Raw genomic sequence first — 18390 nt, 5'->3', positions numbered from 1 at the left:
AGAATGACACATCGTGACTAAATCAGTGAGGATACTGGGTCACTGGTTCATTGGTTGAACCACTGGGTTAGTGGTCGAACCACATGACTAAATCGGATTAAACCGGATAACTCTGTTGAATAAACTTATCTCTATTGCACTACTATATATTTATTAAATCGTTCGAACTAGATGACTCAGTCTCTAAAAAATATCAAAACACCTACAAAATTTTAAAATTTTAAAATATCATAATTTCGTATGTTTATTCTTTACATTCAAATTCTAAATATAACCATAACTCACAATCAAATAATACAAAATTTAAATTTAAATAAATTTTAAACAGATCTAATTGCAAAGAGAGGAAAAGTTGTTCCGAATAAGGTTCAAATAAAATCTAATTATATTTTAATTATATATTTAAAAAAAATCATGAAAATGATGTCATTTTGTACGGAAAAAAAAGAATATGCATTTGAACCGCCGATTTTCTAAAACCGTCGATTTTCTAAAACCGCCGGTTCACTAGTTTTTTCCTGTTTTGATCGGTTTTGGCCGGTTCTCACCGATTCAATAACATACCTGGTCCAGCAATCAGACCAAACCGGTGACCCTTCCGGTTCCCGGTCCAACCGATCTGATTGGTCGATTCGGTCCGATTTTTAAAACACTGCTTGCAGGCAGTGTTTTAAAAATTGAACCGGTCATCAAACTAGTGAGGGTACTGGGTCAATGGTTCATTGGTTGAACCACTGGGTCACTGGTCGAACCGCATGACTAAATGAAATTAAACCGGATAACTCGGTTGAATAAACCAGTCTCTATTGCAACATTATATATTTATTAAATCGGTCGAACCAGATATCTCAGTCTCTAAAAAAACCACAACACCTACAAAATTTTAAAATATCATAATTTAATATGTTTATTCTTTACATTCAAATTCTAAATATAATCATCACTCATAATAAAATAATACAAAATATAAATTTAAATAAATTTTAAACCAGGTCTAATTGCAAACAGGAAAATTAGTCCAAATAAGGGTTGAATAAAGTCTAATTATATTTTAATTTGATTTTTATAAAAAAAATATGAAAACAACGTCGTTTTGTGCTAAAAAAAGCATGCATTTGAACTGCCGATTTTCTTAAATCGCCGGTTCATCGATTTTTTCCGATTTTGGCCGGCTCTCACCAGTTCAATAACATACCTGGTCCAACAATCAAATCAGATCAATGATCCTTTCGATTCTCGATTTAACCGGTCCAACCGACCAGTTCGTTCCGATTTTTAAAACACCGTTGAAGGTCAACCTCTTTCAACTGCCCCCAAAAACTTAAATCAATCATGATTTTCGATTCTCACTCTATTTTTTATTCCAGAACTGAACAATATTATTGAATTTTCTAATCCATATAAAATCTAAAACAATAGTGTTCATCTTTAGACGTATAAAGTAACTTTTATGTAAATTTGTTTTAATATTTTCCATATTTGAAAACGAATAATTTTGACCAAACCGAAGATTCGGAACCTTTCAACCAAAGCAAAAATGTCTCGTCATCAAAAACAAAAATAAAAAGAAAATTATTTTAAAGTGGTCACAATACTTCCGCGTAGGTTTAAACATAGGAGAAATGAAAAACCCAAAACAAATCACAAAAAGACAACGAGAACAACCAATAAGAAAACAAGAAAAGTGTACATGGGTGGGTCCCATTGGACCGATCCCTATTCCTCGATTCATGTGGCCAAGGAAAGAGAATAGTACTTGAAAAGAAAGAAGACAAAATAAACACAGTAGTACAAAATAATCAACGGTTAGATGGACTCTATACCATACTTCACCAGTTTCTGACCGTTGATTTTCAGACAGTAACATTTCTCCGTTTTCATTCTTTTTAAGAAGTTCTTTTCTTCTTCGTTTGTTTTTCCTCTCCCTTCTACTCGCTCAACTCAGTCTTCGGTTTTCTGACTCACTCTTTCACGAAGGTAATTTTTGAATTTATCCGTTTGATTTTTGTTGGATTCCATGCTAGTTAGATTTGCTTCTGCCATAGATTTATGAGATGGAATTATTTCGATTTGAATTTAGCTTCTAAAAACATAGTCAGTGATGTATTTTCCATGGTTAGGTTGGTAAGGATATTCTGCATTTTGCATGTGACAGTGTTTAAGCACTTGTGATCTAGTTTTGCATGTCATGAATTTTTGTAATGGAAGCTAATGATTCAATGTGTGGGAAATTCAGGTTTTGAAGAGTTGTTTGAGTTGACTAAGTCTTTGAGATCAAGATAGCGGTGTGTTGTTCCATGACTGATGAGATTTCTGGCCGTGCACACCATGATGTTGACAAAGTTGATGCTCATGCAATGCATGGTTATGGTTATGGTTATCTATTGCCATGGATGGCTCATTGGAATCACACAAATTATATGTCAACAATAAATCCTGGCTGGAGTGGGGAGGTCAGATCAGATCATTCCATGGATGTAACTGGGGCCGCAATGATTGGTTTTGGTTCCGAACCATCTCTTGTATCCGGTGGTGTTTCTGAAAAATTGAAGGGAAGATTGCCTTTTCAGAGACAAGAAAAGAGTGTTTTCCGCAAGGAAGATGGAAAGTTGGGAACAGAGTCATGCTCGGGTGATGACAAAGTTTCTGTCAGCAGAGTTAGGCCATTAGCATCTGCTCCTCATAAAATAGAAACTTCAATAGAAAAGTGTCAATTATTGTCTCAGAGAGTGCCAATTGGATCCTTGAGGGATAATGAACCAAAGAACTTAACTCTTTTCGCACCGGTGAAATCAGCTTCTGACGTAGTACTCACAAATGTACGCGACAAAGGAAAATCTGCGATGAATGAAGTAACTGGTGGACCGCGCGAAGTATATCCATCGAGCTACAGCTCAGCATCCCAAGAACATTACACAAACACTAAATTTCATAGTTATTCTGTTCCCCATGTCCCTGAGAAGCAGATGAGTAGTAGCCTGTTAGACCATCAAAGATTTTCCCTAACAAGATTGATGCGAGGCAGCTTCACTCATTTTCCGCATGATCCCATAATCGACAGTGACGACGACGGACACAATGTTGTTCGTAGTCAGCACCACAAGATTCAAAATTTAATTGTTAATCCAAACATTGCAAACCAGACTTCACTCTTGGAGTCAGCTAAACCACAAAATTTTTACTCTTCGGTAGAACAAGTGCCACAATCTGTTTATGGTGTGAAGGATGCAAGTAAATACACCAATGTAGATTCCGTAGAAAAATTATCAAGAGGTCTTCCCAACATTTCCCAAGCAACTCATCGTTTTCTGGTGTCGAAAATTCCCGGTGCTAATTTATCTAACAGAGGTCAGTTTTTTAGAGAGTCAATGCCACGTACAAAATTCAAAGGAAATAATTTCAGTGAGATCCTTGATTTATCTCTGAATCCACCCGCTAGTGACCATACTAAACTAGAAACTCTAGGAAGTTCAGTAAAAAGTGAAGGGAAGGAAGATATTTCCGATTTCAAACGTCCAACAAGCCTGACGAATGAATCAACTCCTGAACCCGACACTATGGACATTGGTACTTCACACGAGAACAATCTTCCAGGTAATATATGCACACTGCAAAAGAACATAGTACATACCATATAATGCTATCCTTTAAGACTTTGTATTACAAAATCTTTTAAGATGTATTGAGTTTGATTAATACTTGTATAATGTTTACTGTTAACTATTCCATAATTTCAGTTGTTTGATTGCAGTTTTATTACTTGTAAGACAACAAGTTCTGCAAGTTTGATGTTATTGATGTTTTTTTTTTGCTGGAACTAATTGTGCTGCTTCCTACCTATTGCAGGTGAAGCTCCAATGCTGTCAAATAAGGTAAGGTTTCCCATGTTTGATTTCCCATCAGCACCATTGCCTAAGCATTTAATTGATATTCGTTATCATCTGATTCTCACACTTTATATACAACGTTTTTTTTGTGAGAAACGAAAGGGTTTCATTAACTTTACATTTGTGTCGAGTATATGATGAGTGTTGTATGACACTACAAAACTAACTTTAATGACACAACTTCTTCATACCAAGACATAAATTCACGGACAATTAGGTTCCGTTTACTTAGTGAAAATATCTTTTCTATTCTATAGAGTTTGTGTTAATTTTATGTGTTAACAAGGAGATACTATTCTAAACTTTGAGAGGTAAATCAAGCATGAATGATCAAAATTTAAATTTTGTAGTGCTCCAAGGATAGTCAAAACTCACTCTCAACTCTAGGTGCAACAACTTCGGCTAGAGGGAAAAACCTAGAGAAGCCTGGGAATATAAACGAAGAGCCCCAGGAACTTCTCACTCGGGCAAGTCCCATTGTTGACATGGAGACTAGCACATCAAGAACTCGTAGCCTTGATGTGGACCAACTTTTTTCTCAAGAAAAAGAACCTGCAAGGTCAAAATCTAGCCATAGTTCTTTGGGATCAGACCCAAGTAGCAGATGGGTTAAACGGCTCAAGTTATGCTCACCAGAACATGCTCTTGGCACCAGGAGTGAAAATATTGGAGAAACTTCACATGTAAAACTAACTAATATTTTCAGCAAAACTATGAAAGACGCCAAAACTAATTTGGAAGCCGAAACGGTATATAATGACGAAGGTCAGGCCGAAGGACAGACGGTACTAGAACCACCTCTAGTATTATCAAATGCCGAGTCCTCTTTTACCGAAGCTAAGGAAGCTGTAGAAATTACACTTTCACATCCTTGGATTCAGAGATGGAGTCGTAATCGGGCTGCTTGTTCGAAAAAGAGGCATGAAATAGTTGAGAATCGAGATCCAAATTCTTCAAACAGTACGGCAGGAGAGGTAAAAAACAAGCCGTTTCCAAGTGTAGCAGCCATGGCCCTACTTGGAAAGGCAATGAATAGTTTGAATCCCTCCGAGTTGACGAAAAAGGGACCTGTGATAGTTTGGAATATGAAGGGACTTTGAAGTTTTTGGCCACTGCTAATATAAATATTTGGGGAATCTTGGTGTTAGTTTGTTAGGAAATATATAATGGTTGTGTAATGGAAGTTGCATATCTTATTGGTGGAGCAACATCTAAATAAAGATATTATATATGGGACTTACTAGTGGAGCAATATATCTAAATAAAAAGATATTATATATGTTTTATTTTGTAACATATATACTTGCAATATACTGTCATCATTCTAAAATGAGATTTTAGGGGGTTAAAATTAATGTTTTAAAAATTGGCTCGTATCGGCTAGTTGAACCGAGAATTGGAAGGGTAATTGACCCGAGTTGGCTATTGAATAGATCATATAATTATACCAGTGGGAACTGGCACAAACTGATCAAAACTAAAAAGAACTTGGCAAACCACGAGTTTTTGCGAATCGGGAAGTCAATGCTTCCATTTTTGTTTAAGTGGTGATGTTAGATTTGTTTTTTATAAAATTGTTTCGGTTTAATATGAATTTTATTTAAAACTAGCCATGTTTCGGTTTCAAGTTGCTGGTTTGAATTTGAAACTCAAAAGTTAATACAACATATAACATAAAAGTGTTCATACCAAAACTACCATGGAATTTGTTTATCATTTTATTCATGAGCATCTTGAGTTTACACCCATTTATTTTCATTCTATTTTTACAGTTCAAAACCAAAATGCTTGATGGAATACTTCTCTATATGATAGTGCCGTCTTCTATTGTTGCCTTCTCCATTACTATTGTGATTCCTGATCGGATGTAAAAACCATCACGAGGTCTATCCGCTTCTTGAACATCCTACAAACAAAACATTTGAATGGTAATACATAAGATAGATACTTATATTCGATCGACGCATAGTTCATGATGATCTTACGCCAGAAAACCGCTAGCTAACAAAATGACACCAAATGTAAAAGAGAGTCATGCTCACATCTTTGTTCATGATGATGACATCTTTCCCAATCCTAGCATTCTTGTCTATTATACACTTCCTTCAACAAAGACAACAAGCAACAAATATCAAATGAATATTCAATAACTCTACCTGTTATATTGATATGTTATGCTAGATAATATCAATAGTTTTTGTTAACTTTTAAACCAACGTAGCGAATCAAGATGTGGTTACTTCAAGTTAAAGATTACATGATTTTGCTATTCCTTCCAATTCCAATTGGAACCTTTCCCTCTGCCAGCTCAGAAGCAATTTCGGATTCGGTTTGGTAATAGTCTGCTCCCATCATTATAGTGTCCTGTAAAAAGATTGTTTTAAATGTTAGGAATATTATATTATATAGTGTTTAGGGCCGGTAATAAGGGTGTGCAAGACAGATTACAACAGAAAGCCTCTAATTTAGTCACGGTTAAACCGTGGCTAACTAAGGAGCAACATCGTTCTTGGTCAAAATATCATGGTAGTTTACCTTGAGCTCAACACCATAATCCAAACGCGAACGTTCACCCACGATGGAGTGTTGCACGCTACATTCTCTCAGGAAACAGCCATGTGAGATTATTGCATCCACAATCTACAAAAGAGCAACTCAAACACCGGTAAAAAAAGTATCTCATGATACAAAGAGGTTAAGATCGAACTTTGAAGAGAGATGAACACAGTCATACCCTGCATTTATCAATCTTTGTTGGTGGTAAGAATCTTGGAGAAGTGAAAATAGGTGTCTTGGGATCATAAAATTTGAACATTGGGCTCTGCAAGAGTAGCATATATTACAAACATTGTTAGTTTCATGATAGGAAAAAAATTTATCTTGATTCTTCAACCTACCTCTTCGGTAAGAGCCATGTTAGCATCGTAAAATGATTGTATTGTTCCAATGTCTTCCCAATAGTCTCCGAAAAAGAACGCCTGAAAGAAAGGTGAAATAGACATTCAACCTGTATTTTTATTACCTCCGGATTGAAAGGAAATATATTTATTATGCCAAATTTCTCTTACATGAACATTGTATTCATTCACTGATGCTGGAATGATTTCAGATCCAAAGTCATTGGATGTTGGATACCTCCATTTTAGAAGCTTGAGTAAAACATCGGTCTTGAATACATAAACCCCCATAGATGCAATAAATGGCGACGTTATTGCATCTTGAGGTGACAATCCAAAAAGAGAAGTATCTACTTGCTGCATAGAAGTAACAAGAACTATTAGAGATAAGGTTAGTTAAGAGTTAGTTAGATTTTAATTATTTTTGTTATCTTCTTCATTTTCATATTGACTCGGTATATATAGTATTTTGTACTGTATTAGTTATCGGTCAATTTATAAAGTTATCAAGAGGCAAGAAACTAAAGTGTTTTACTTGAAATTTCATATATGTATAGGACATTAGGACTTACCATTGCTTTAAGATCAGCTCCCTTAGGCTTTTCGGAAAATTGGATGATGCGACCTCTACTATCTACTTTGACTAATCCAAAATCTGATGCGCGGCTGAAAATCGGGCAAATGGATATTAAACTTAGATAAAACTGAATTTGAAACTTATGTGCTTTTATCAAACAAAGGATTAAGAAGACTACTCAACATTAGTCATACCTGTTACCAACGGCGGCACATGATACTGTAATATCCGCATTTCTGTCAATGTGACTCTGTTTATACGTTTCGAGATGATCAGAAAACACAGAAAATGAAACGAAGAAATTAAATATTTCAACAAATGAAACAAATAGATCGAATACCTGCACGAGATCCATGTAATCCATTCTGTATAGATGATCTCCAGCCAAGATTATTACATTCTCAATGTTTGTGTTCTTTGCATCCTCAAACACCCATGTAAACTGCCTCACAGCATCTGCCGTTCCTTGAAACCAATTCTTCCCGGCTTCTCCCGGAGTTTGAGTAGCCGCAAGAACCTATTGCATGTTCGGTTCATATTAGCCTTTTACGAATATAGATATATTATTCGCAATTAGTAACCAATTCCTTGATACATACCTCTACGTATCCATCTCCAAAGTTGATGCCATTTCCAAAATAGGTACGAGAGATATGACGGTTTAGTGACGCAGAATTGAACTGTGTCAATACAAATACTTTGTTGATGCCGCTGTTGATGCAATTGCTCATTGGAATGTCTATAAGCCTGTAGCATCCACCAACAGGAACCTGAAAAATGTAAACAGTACTATGTATCATTATTCATTACAGAATGAAACAATTCTCAAATTTTGAGTCAACAAAAACAATGGTTTGGTTACTCACAGCTGGTGTAGCAGCTCTTTTGGTAAGAGGAAATAGTTGAACACCAGGACCTCCTCCCAATATGATGGAAACAACGTTTTTAGGATCAGCTTTTCTTCTCAAAAAAGATGGAACCTGAAATGTCTGAAGTCGACGCACATAAATATTTTGAAGCACGGACACAGACACTAGACATGTCAAGTGGCTTTGACTCGCAATCACAAATTTAAAACCATGATATAGCTTACCTTAGTCTCAGTGGCATCATTTGAGGTAAGAACAGCAGACACAGCACCAAGTTTTACCTTCTTAACCCTCTCTTTGGTTTTCAAACTTATTTCCAACTGATTAGTAGTCCATGGACTGTAATTCACACCCCCTTTGATTCTCTCACCTAGAAAACCATTCTCTTGATGAAAAATATTGTCTTTCCTCAAGTTTGTTATATGAGTATTGGTCTTAAAGCTCACACAAGTAGACACCATTGTGATGGTTTCAATGCTGTGAAGAAATGCCACAAATTCAAGTCCTTTTAAAAAGCCAAACTAAAAAAACTCTAGTTTGATGCTCAAGGTTCAAACTGCAAGCAAACAAAGTGAAGTATACATTACACAAAAATAAAAAATATTATAAATCATGAGACATAACAGTTGTCTAATATTCAAAGTGACACTAAAATAATAGTAATGAAGTGATGAAGAGAAAGAAAATCTTACTTTTGAGTAACACCAGAATGAAGTAAAAATATGAAAAACCAAAGAAGCTGAAGTTGATCAGAATGAGATATAGATAATTGGAAATTAAAGTGTTGGAACTTGAAATGTGATTTAGAGTGAGTTGCCTTTATTGGCTTGTGAGCTAGCGACAAAGGCCTCACGAGAATGATGGGGAAAATCTAATGGTTTTGGTATATATCAATTTTTTCAAAAACTATAGGAAAGTTTAATAATGTTGATTTGGTGGTATAGTCTTTAATATAATTTCTCAAGGTCCATGTTTCTAGGTTACTCTAAATTATATACACGGAGAGTCTTTCACAAACAAACACATGTCAATGTATGTTTCTATTGCCAGATAATTTAATAAATTAAATAAAAATATCTTAAATAGTATTTTAAGTTAACATAAGATTATTTGACAAATTTATTTCATAAATAAACTTACAAATAAATAAAATATATGAAAATATAACTAAAAAAGAGAAAAAAAATGCATTGTTGTTTTTACACTGTCAATTAGGAACATGCATCAAATAAGTCTCAAATTTATTTTTAAAATATTGAAATAACATGCTAAATATAAGAGTTTTTATTGGTTGTAACAGTGCATTATCTTTAAACTCTTAAAAATTGATTGTGTTATAAATTATATATTCAATTATATATATATATATATATATATATATATATATATATATATATATATATATATATATATATATATATATATATATATAAATTCATGCTACAATTGATTTAAATATATGTATATTTAGTGATTTTCTAAATAACAAATAAAAAATATAGAATTAAATATTGCTAAAAAGAAAGAAAAAAATATAGCTCATAAATAAATAAATATTTTAGAATATATATTGTTAAAATTTTAAAAAATATTTGGTAATATTTTGAACGGTATTTAACACTATTCATAATAAGATAATAAACTTTTTAAGAAAATATATTAATCAAATATATATTAAATGAATTTGTATTTTCTTATAATCACAAAATAAACTTTAATATAAAATATAAATAAACTGATACAAATTCTTATTGGTATTTTTTTTTTTAAAATTTCGTACACCAAGAATTTTTTTATTAGACTACAATATATATGAGTTTTAATTATATATAAAGAATAAATAAATATGATTAAATATGGTAATAAATAAAAATAAATTATAATAAATAAATATGATTAAAAGAGTAAATATTAATGAATCAAGAAAAAGGGGCACCCTCAGGCCTCATGGGCAGGTTTGTATAATAATATTCACTAAATAGTAAACACAGTACTACAAACCTATCTACTTGGAGTTATGATTTCACCTTTCTCCAGACATCATTTTCACAAGAATTTGTTTAACTGATATTTGCAGGTATATGGATATCGGATGTCCTTGTGGGCAAAGTACTTAGGGACCATACATGACTGCTTCAAGGAGCCTGAAAGTTTGGAATGTGTGAAGACTGTGAACAAGATTGCGGAACAAAGCTGGAAGAAATTTACAGCTGATGATTTTAAGCCATTGCAAGGGCACATTATGAAGTATCCCATCAAAGTGAATGCAGATGGGAAATTAAGCCCCTTAGCTGGATTTGAGTCTTTTCCGGATGTCGGCGCCAGGGTGCTTGTTTCCGTTCTATTTTTTAAAAATGTATTTTAAAATAAATATAACCGTAAAATAGAGAATAACTCAAAAAAAAGAATAAATTGTATGCGTGAAGGACGTCTGAAAATGTATTTCTAAAAATAATGTGTATTTTTCGAATTTTTTAGAGTTCTTTTCCACAACATAAATGTGGATTAAGAATTTCTTAAATGAAAAAACTATTTCAAAATCCATCTCATTGATATATATTTTTTTAAATCTATGAACTTTTGGATGTCAATGAATTTCACTATTTAAAAAAATAATTCAAAATTACCTTAATTAAATATGACAAAATTTATTTTAATTTTAATTTTTTTAAATGAATACAACAAGATTTTTTTCATTAAAATCGTTTAAAATTTCAATCCAATACAACAACCTAAAAAAAGTTTGTAATCTATGAAACAATTAACGCATTGGACAGACTGATTTCTTGAATTGAATATAACTATAATAGATGATAGAATTCTTTCTCAAGAGAATTTAACACTACTGCGTATATAGAGTTGAATTTGAATAAAAACTTCTAATTAAACTAAAAAAAATCTCTTACAATATCTTTCAACTGCTTTAAAATTTGAATCGTAATATTTATGCATGTAATAAAAAATTAAAATCATCTTATTAAAGACCAATGACCATATTGTTTTAGTTTAAAAAAATTCTTTGTTCTGTTTTTTAACAAATGATATTAACGAAAAAAAATTTAAATAGTAAAATTTATTTTAAATTTATTTTTCATAAATTAAAATATTAATTTTAAAATAACTTTTATAAAAAATTATGTAAAATAGGTTTAAATTTTAATATAAAATATTAGAGTAAAATGATAAAACACTTAAATAATATTGTATGAGAAACTATTTACATTAATTTTTTATTTAAACTTTTTTTTTAAATCTTTGCAATTTTCTAAATTAAAAATATAATACTATAAAAATTATTTTTAAAAAACATCAAACAAACAGATCCAAGTCTCATGACCACACAATCATTACGGTTTAAATTATCTAAATTTTTTTCAATATCTTAAAAAACTAATTTTATTTCATTTATCTTTGTTATAAAATATTAAAAATTTATATTCTTATGATAATATTTTTATTTTATTATGATATAAACATATATCCAAGGTTTTTGTTTTTTTGTTTTTTTTAATAAGCAATTTATAACAAATATACGATTACGGTTTAACTTATCTAAATTTTTTTCAAATATTAAAAATTTATATTCTTATGATATAAACACTATCTAGCAGGTTTTGAACCTGAGATCTTGAGAGGAGCAAACTCTCAAGATCCAAGCGTTTCACCGCTAGACCATACACACGCACCCACATATATCCAAGGTGTGTTAGTCTTAGTACCAGTGGGACCACGCCAATATGGTCATCAGCAGTACATATGAAATTAAACAAAATAGTATGAACGAATAATTACGGAAAAATAAACATATATAATTAATCAAAAAATTTCTACGGTTGAAGTTGGCCAGCCACTTGACATGTTGATTATGACTGCCTAATCTTCACACACATGATAACACTTCAACTTGATTGAGTTTGAGATTATAGGATAATATTCAAACTTGCCATTGGCATTTTCCCAACTAATCAAATGGTCAAGTTCTATATGTTTCAATTTGCAAATCATGCGTTCAAAAAGTACATTTGTTTCTTACTAGAACCAAAAATAGATGGAGATCAAATGAAGCAGAATTCTGATGTGATAAAGTGAGTTTTTGATGTATAAAAGTGGGTGAATTTTTTTTTTTTTTACGGTAAAACAAACTCATTCAATAGATGAAAAATGAAAGGTACAAACATAGTGAAAGAGATTGTGTTAGGGTATTTCCCATCCACAATTTAACAACAACACTAATAATTGAGCCAAACAAGCTATGGACTTCAATAAACTTAGCAAAAAAAGAACCTAAAAAGGAGTTACCAAACCAATTCCTTAATCCAATCCACCAAACAGAACTCTTCCGCAAGATACAAATGAGTTTAGGAACCACAATCTTTATATCTATCCAATTAAGGATCATATCTTTAGCTTTAACACTAGCTTTATCACGCGCAAGTCGATTATACCGGTTCACAATATTGAAAAAACTCACAATTTGTGGATGAATCAAATGTTGAATGGAAAAAGGAGATTGATTTGCACCAGCCCTGAAAAGGTTCTTCCTCAAAAATACAGCACCATCATCCGAGCTTCTTTGAGACCTATCATCAAACACCTTGAGCACGAGTTGACAACACCCTAAGCCTAAGAGCAATTCACACAGCAAAATAACATAAACCATAAACAACAAGAACAAGAGAGACACCAACACCTTACAAGACACAAAACTCTTATGAATCATCTTGACAAAACCCAATAGTACAACATTTACCCATGGCGGCTTCGGTGGAGGACGAGTAGTTCCGGGCAGCGAGAGAGAAGGAGTAGCCGAAGAGCGAGAAGCATCCGCCGAAAAGGTGTGTGGGATGTGAAGAAAACCCACAACTAACTTGTTCTTTGTTAGTGGTGGTGGCTCCGGTGGTGGCCGAAACAGAAGAAAGGGAGACTTAACCGTTGTTATTGTGAAGACTTGAGAAAGACAACGGATGGGAAGGAGGGTGCTCTCAAAAGAGAGGGATGTGACCACCATAGGGGTGGAAGGCATGGGCCACCATGAGGGTGGGAAAGAGCCACCAAACCCTAAAGGATTTGGGGAGAAATTTCTAGAGAGAAGGAGGAGCATCTCTCTCTAGATTTTTTAATGGAATCCTAATAGTAGGACCCCACAAGTGGGTGGATTTTTAAGATTAACACTTAAACATTCAAATAACTGAATGAATGAGAAAGTAGTTTGAGTGTGGCAGACACATGTTGTGTTTTATATAATGTGAGCAATTAAAATCGCCTTTGTGAGATTCGACGCCTCGTGCGAGTTGTCGTCCGATTAAATCCAAAGTGGAAAATATACTGGAGACCGAAATCACGTGTCGGTTGGGGTCTCACTTATTCTGCGTGTCTTTCAGTGCAATGCTTGTTAAAAGGCTTTTCATCGTGGGTCATGCGAGCGACCCAAAACACTTGTCCCCAAGCTCTTATTCGTAGTCGTAGGATGATGGCTTGTCATACATGTCTTCTTTCCAACTTCTAGCTGAAGGAAGTGTAAGAGTTTTGAATCTTTTGATGGATCTTCAATAACTTTGAGAACAAGCGTATTAAATTTCTTCCTCATAAGGGAGTCTCGACGTGTGACCCTATGTTTAAAATAATGATATCTTTCTGTACCAAATGTATTCAAGTGTTTTGAACAATCTAACGTAAGATCTCAACCGTTGGTGGTCTGTTTCGCGCTTCCCAACATCTAATATTGTGTATCGTACAATCGTCTTCTTTGGAAGATATATGATGATTCCCGAGGTTACCATCTCCAATTTTGTCACTCGTTAATCTTAAGAACTCTTCTTTTGTGTTTGCAATTGGTGAATTATTTTAGCAAGTGAACTAAAAGTCACCAAGTAATAAAATTCCAAATTCGTATCTGCAGGGACGGTGTAATTTCAACACTACAACTCTAGAGTACTATAATTATTAATTGGATTTTTTCCCATAAAAGTTGATTTTAACAAAGAAAGTAAAATAAATTAAAATTGATTAGAGATTAAAGTGACCAGGTCTTTCTTGAATTTGTTAATTATCACTGTTTGGTGATTGCACTTGTTCTTTTAAGATGATCTTCTAGTAAGACGATGAACTAACTCAAAAGTTATATTCAATTCCTTAGTGTATAACACTCTCTTTTACTAACAACTCCCTAATTCTTTAGGTACACTTGAAATCAAAACAACCAATAACGTACGTTAATTCCTAAATCACAAAATTATAGTTATCTATTCCTAAAACAATTACTAACTTTGAATAGTTAAATTATGTCAGATTTTAAAATCTAGGGTCAGTAGTCATTCATAAGCTAAGTTCACTTCGTATATTCGTCAACATAAAAAATACGTTACGAGCAAATTTAACTTAATAATACTAGAACCTCAAATTAATAAAATCGTTCAAAGCCAATCACATGGTTCAAACAAATCAAATTAACATCATCTCAAAAGATCTAATATAGAGAAGCTTAGCTACTCATAATTAGATTATTCATAACATAAAGTTTATAAGAACAATACATGAAGTTGGAGGTGGAAATTTGTCTTCAATAAAAAAATCATTCAGTCCTAACTCCTTGAACCTTGCAGTCCTCAAAATGCTCTAAAAATTTGCCAACCCCCCAAAATTATGGAAAAAGTGCTATTTACTAGGCTAAACGACTCAAAAATCGTGCCATTATTCATATTAATTGTGTCGTAATTCTACCTTTTTTTACATGACCGCGCCACGATTTGCCTACATTGTGACCAAATTCTTCCAGTATCTTTTTTTTGCTTTTCAAATTTTTTCCTCTCTCTCTCTCTCTCTCTCTCTCTCTCTCTCTCTCTCTCTCTCTCTCTCTCTCTCTCTCTCATTTTTTAACAACTTTTGGTATTTACTTACATATCACTAAATTTAACTCCAAATTCACGCATTTGTTCAATATTACTACTAAAAAAACACCTAAAATTGCTTATCAATTTACATGACGACTGACTGTCATCACAACCCCAAATTTGAATTGTTACTTGTCCTCAAGAAACCTGCTTGCAAACTAAAAATTTAAGTAGTGTAAAAGTATGCTTACACAACCAAATAATCACTACGAAAAACTTCTTTAGCTTAGATATTGTAGTGTTATATTTGTGAAGGTCCTAAACTAGGGCGCCCTCGTCCAAAAAGCTGTACCGCCCATGCGATACTTTGAAGATTTGCATAAATATACCGATAATGTGTAAGGACATCGTTAAAGGAAAAGGGAATCCTCTACTAATCCTAAAAGATAGGTGGTCAATAATCTTTCATGATTATGGGGAATGATTTCCACCATTTAGGGTTACCTGAACCCTAGGTCCAAAAGACCTCTATAAATATTCTTCCCTTAAAGGGGAGAGGAGGAAAAATCTTAAGTCATACAAATTACATTCCATATACGCTTACACATAATCACAACATTCATCTTTAGAGTCTCTCAACTCACGTGAGCAAGATTCATAAAACCACTGCAAAACACCATCGTACAAGACTTATCATCGCCGTTAGCAAGCCCTAACCACCATACATCGTGATATAACAACTAAGACCTTTGAGTCTCTCTGCTCTTGCAAGGAGAATATGCACAACTGTACTTTTTGACCACTACAATGCCACCCAACGTGGGGTCCCAATAAAACGAATCGAGGCCATACCCTTTTTATCACCACCACCCTTCTTTCTGATTACCTTCACCCCTATACTTAGCCACTTTTAGCCATGGTTAACACATGAGCTATTTCCCTTACGTCAAAAGGTAACAACGATAACAGTGGTGTCGACGCCCTGACGAAGATGCGTGCTTCCATGGACGAGTTACACTGCCATAACTAAACGTTGGAAGACGACGTCCATAACATCAGACAACATCAACACGATTTCAATCCTCTAGAGGAGATGAAGTTGTTATACCTCTAACCACTCTCAGATGAGATATGAGGGGCGCCTGTCCTAGAGGGCTTCAAGCCTCCCTCCTTGGCCAAGTTTGATGGGCGCAACAATCCTTACGAACATGTCTCCTTCATCAATACACTAATAACCATCACAGGAGCATCCGACCCCCTGAAATTCTAGATGAAATTTGGCCTTGTTAGAAGTAAAAAACATCATTCTATTTCATAATTGTTGATAAATTAAAATATAAATCATTAATAAATTCAATTAAGTTTAACATGGATCTTAGGCTATGTTTGGATTGATAGAACATAACAAAGTGGAGCGGAATGGAACATAGGAAAGTGTATGGAATACAAAATTTATTAAAAATATAGGAAAGTGTACGGAATGGAACATAGGCAATTGTTTGAATATTTGTTAAAAATATCTCATTTCATTGCATACACTTCAAATCGGATGGAATAAAAAATAGAGAACTTGATGGAATGAGATAAAAATGGATTCCATCACGTTTCATTTTACTCCAACTATTATTTACAAATCTAAACAATGAAATTTCATTATATACTATTTCATTTCATACCATTGGTAATCCATAACCATCAGACTTTGGTGGTCTTTTGAGAAACTCTTTTGGAGGCTGGATAGGTTTTACATGAAGTTGTGGTTTCACATCTAATATTAATTCCGAGCGTCAAGTCATCTCTCATGGTCTTGATATCAATTAGAATCATGATTTTAGAAATGTGATTTGTAAGTCTGTCTCTCAAACAACTCTGAAGTTTATTCAAGAGGGTGTGTGTCTTCTTCTCATCCTTATGCGCCTCTGGTAGATTATATCCAACACTATTCATTTCTCATGGTCTTGATATCACTTAGAATCATGGTTCACACCTTACGCGAAAGGAATGCTAGTGTTGATAGATTGTTAAATTGAAAGTCTCGTTTGGTTAAGAATTGAGAGTTTTTCTATTTGTCATCCTCCTTTAGTTAATATCTGTTTAGCAGACTTTATGAGAATTCAATTTTCAAAGAACTTTGTTGTTTTTTTTTCTCTTGATAAAAATACCATCAATCCAAAAATAAAGAAGAGATTGAACAACTTATAGCAAAAATGAATTATGCAATTAGGGAGTACTAAGACTATGAGAGTGATTGGTGAGGCACCAAATACCACAATAATTTGTGATTATGCACTTTGAGCTAAAAATCATAAATCAACGAGAGAGTGGGCAATAACAAGCACATAATTAATCAAGTTAATCATGAGTTTTCCTTTCGCTGCCTTGTTTTATTTGGTTGAGTATATCAACCGTACATGTGTCAAGAAAATGTAATATTAATCCTATTGGATTGTCCTTTGTGTGATAGTAAGATCCAAACAATGTCTTAACCACCGTTGTTGAGTGGTGTTGGAAAATAATAAACATTTTGTCACAGGTGTGAGAGCCTCTTTTATCTTTTGGAGCATATGTGAAATTTAACATAGACAGTTTCATATATTTAATTTAAAATTTCGTTTTAATATATCACCAAATTTTATAGATATTTTGTATAAAAGTAGTTAAAGATATCAAAACTTTTTTGTACCGGACAATTAAAATTATTTTGATCTACTAATAATTTTCAATTGTGGTTTTCTTTACACTTCTAACAAGGAAAAAAGATTAAATTGTAAAAATAAATATGTTTGATTAATTATATATGTTAAATAAAACATGTATTATACTTAATTAAGTTTTACATTATTTAAAAGTGGTTTTTTTATCTAATAGTTTGAATTTTTATAGCTTTTAAAGAGATTTTGAAACATTGTGAAAAAGCTTGATCTATGTAAGAAATGAATCCAGACAAAATCTATGGTGTTTTCAGACATTTACAAAGGACACATATGTGAAATCTACGGTGTTTTCAGACATTTACGAAGGACACGTATGTGAAATCAAGTATGCAAAATACCATTTTTGATCCTTTAACTTTAATGTCAATGTAGAAACGGCGTCTATTTCTGCACACGTGACATCTGGTGTGACACAGGAAACCCATACTTAAGAGGATAATGGAAGAATCTTTCACCATTTGAGCTACTTATCTTTTGATAAATAATTTCAAATGTTTTATATATCAACATTAACATGCCAATTGGCTACCCTTTATTTCTTTCTTGCTTATGATGGTGGAAACAAGTCAATTGGTTTTTAAGTCCTCCCATTCTACAAAAACGATTGATTATGTAA

At 33.1% G+C, this 18390-nt stretch overlaps 3 protein-coding genes across 3 annotated transcripts; 1 reads left to right on the top strand and 2 right to left on the bottom strand.

The window, feature by feature from the left end:
* Positions 1 to 1822: 1822 nt before the first annotated feature.
* LOC131623516 (uncharacterized) lies at positions 1823 to 5475 on the top strand. The gene is made up of 4 exons (XM_058894526.1): positions 1823 to 1977; positions 2237 to 3594; positions 3847 to 3872; positions 4238 to 5475. The coding sequence occupies exons 2-4, from the start codon at positions 2298 to 2300 to the stop codon at positions 4985 to 4987; spliced, it is 2073 nt and encodes a 690-aa protein (XP_058750509.1). The 5' UTR covers positions 1823 to 1977; positions 2237 to 2297; the 3' UTR covers positions 4988 to 5475.
* Positions 5476 to 5587: 112 nt separating this feature from the next.
* LOC131623517 (glucose-1-phosphate adenylyltransferase large subunit 1-like) lies at positions 5588 to 9098 on the bottom strand. The gene is made up of 14 exons (XM_058894527.1): positions 8923 to 9098; positions 8455 to 8786; positions 8228 to 8350; positions 7961 to 8131; positions 7702 to 7878; positions 7556 to 7611; positions 7357 to 7450; positions 6956 to 7141; positions 6785 to 6865; positions 6622 to 6708; positions 6423 to 6527; positions 6145 to 6251; positions 5930 to 5990; positions 5588 to 5793 (listed from the first exon to the last, which is right to left on the bottom strand). Exons 2-14 carry the CDS (start codon positions 8689 to 8691, stop codon positions 5692 to 5694), a joined length of 1587 nt encoding a protein of 528 aa, XP_058750510.1. The 5' UTR covers positions 8692 to 8786; positions 8923 to 9098; the 3' UTR covers positions 5588 to 5691.
* A 3258-nt stretch (positions 9099 to 12356) lies between these two features.
* LOC131623483 (uncharacterized) lies at positions 12357 to 13335 on the bottom strand. The gene is made up of 2 exons (XM_058894491.1): positions 12981 to 13335; positions 12357 to 12853 (listed from the first exon to the last, which is right to left on the bottom strand). Exons 1-2 carry the CDS (start codon positions 12982 to 12984, stop codon positions 12378 to 12380), a joined length of 480 nt encoding a protein of 159 aa, XP_058750474.1. The 5' UTR covers positions 12985 to 13335; the 3' UTR covers positions 12357 to 12377.
* Positions 13336 to 18390: the final 5055 nt, after the last annotated feature.

The sequence above is a fragment of the Vicia villosa genome, unplaced genomic scaffold (genome assembly GCF_029867415.1).
Source record: "Vicia villosa cultivar HV-30 ecotype Madison, WI unplaced genomic scaffold, Vvil1.0 ctg.000073F_1_1, whole genome shotgun sequence".
Taxonomy (NCBI): domain Eukaryota; kingdom Viridiplantae; phylum Streptophyta; class Magnoliopsida; order Fabales; family Fabaceae; genus Vicia; species Vicia villosa.
The sequence above is the reverse complement of the archived record's forward strand: the minus strand, read 5'-3'. Positions and strand labels throughout refer to the sequence as shown.

Excerpts from the sequence above, each read along its gene's own strand:
- LOC131623516 (XM_058894526.1), top strand. The coding sequence starts at position 2,298 with ATGACTGATGAGATTTCTGGCCGTGCACACCATGATGTTGACAAAGTT. Across the intron at positions 3,595-3,846 it reads ACACGAGAACAATCTTCCAG|GTGAAGCTCCAATGCTGTCA; the intron begins GTAATATATGCA and ends TACCTATTGCAG. Across the intron at positions 3,873-4,237 it reads CTCCAATGCTGTCAAATAAG|TGCTCCAAGGATAGTCAAAA; the intron begins GTAAGGTTTCCC and ends TAAATTTTGTAG.
- LOC131623517 (XM_058894527.1), bottom strand. The coding sequence starts at position 8,691 with ATGGTGTCTACTTGTGTGAGCTTTAAGACCAATACTCATATAACAAAC. Across the intron at positions 7,612-7,701 it reads ATTACATGGATCTCGTGCAG|AGTCACATTGACAGAAATGC; the intron begins GTATTCGATCTA and ends ACGTATAAACAG. Across the intron at positions 5,794-5,929 it reads TCATCATCATGAACAAAGAT|GATGTTCAAGAAGCGGATAG; the intron begins GTGAGCATGACT and ends TTTTGTTTGTAG.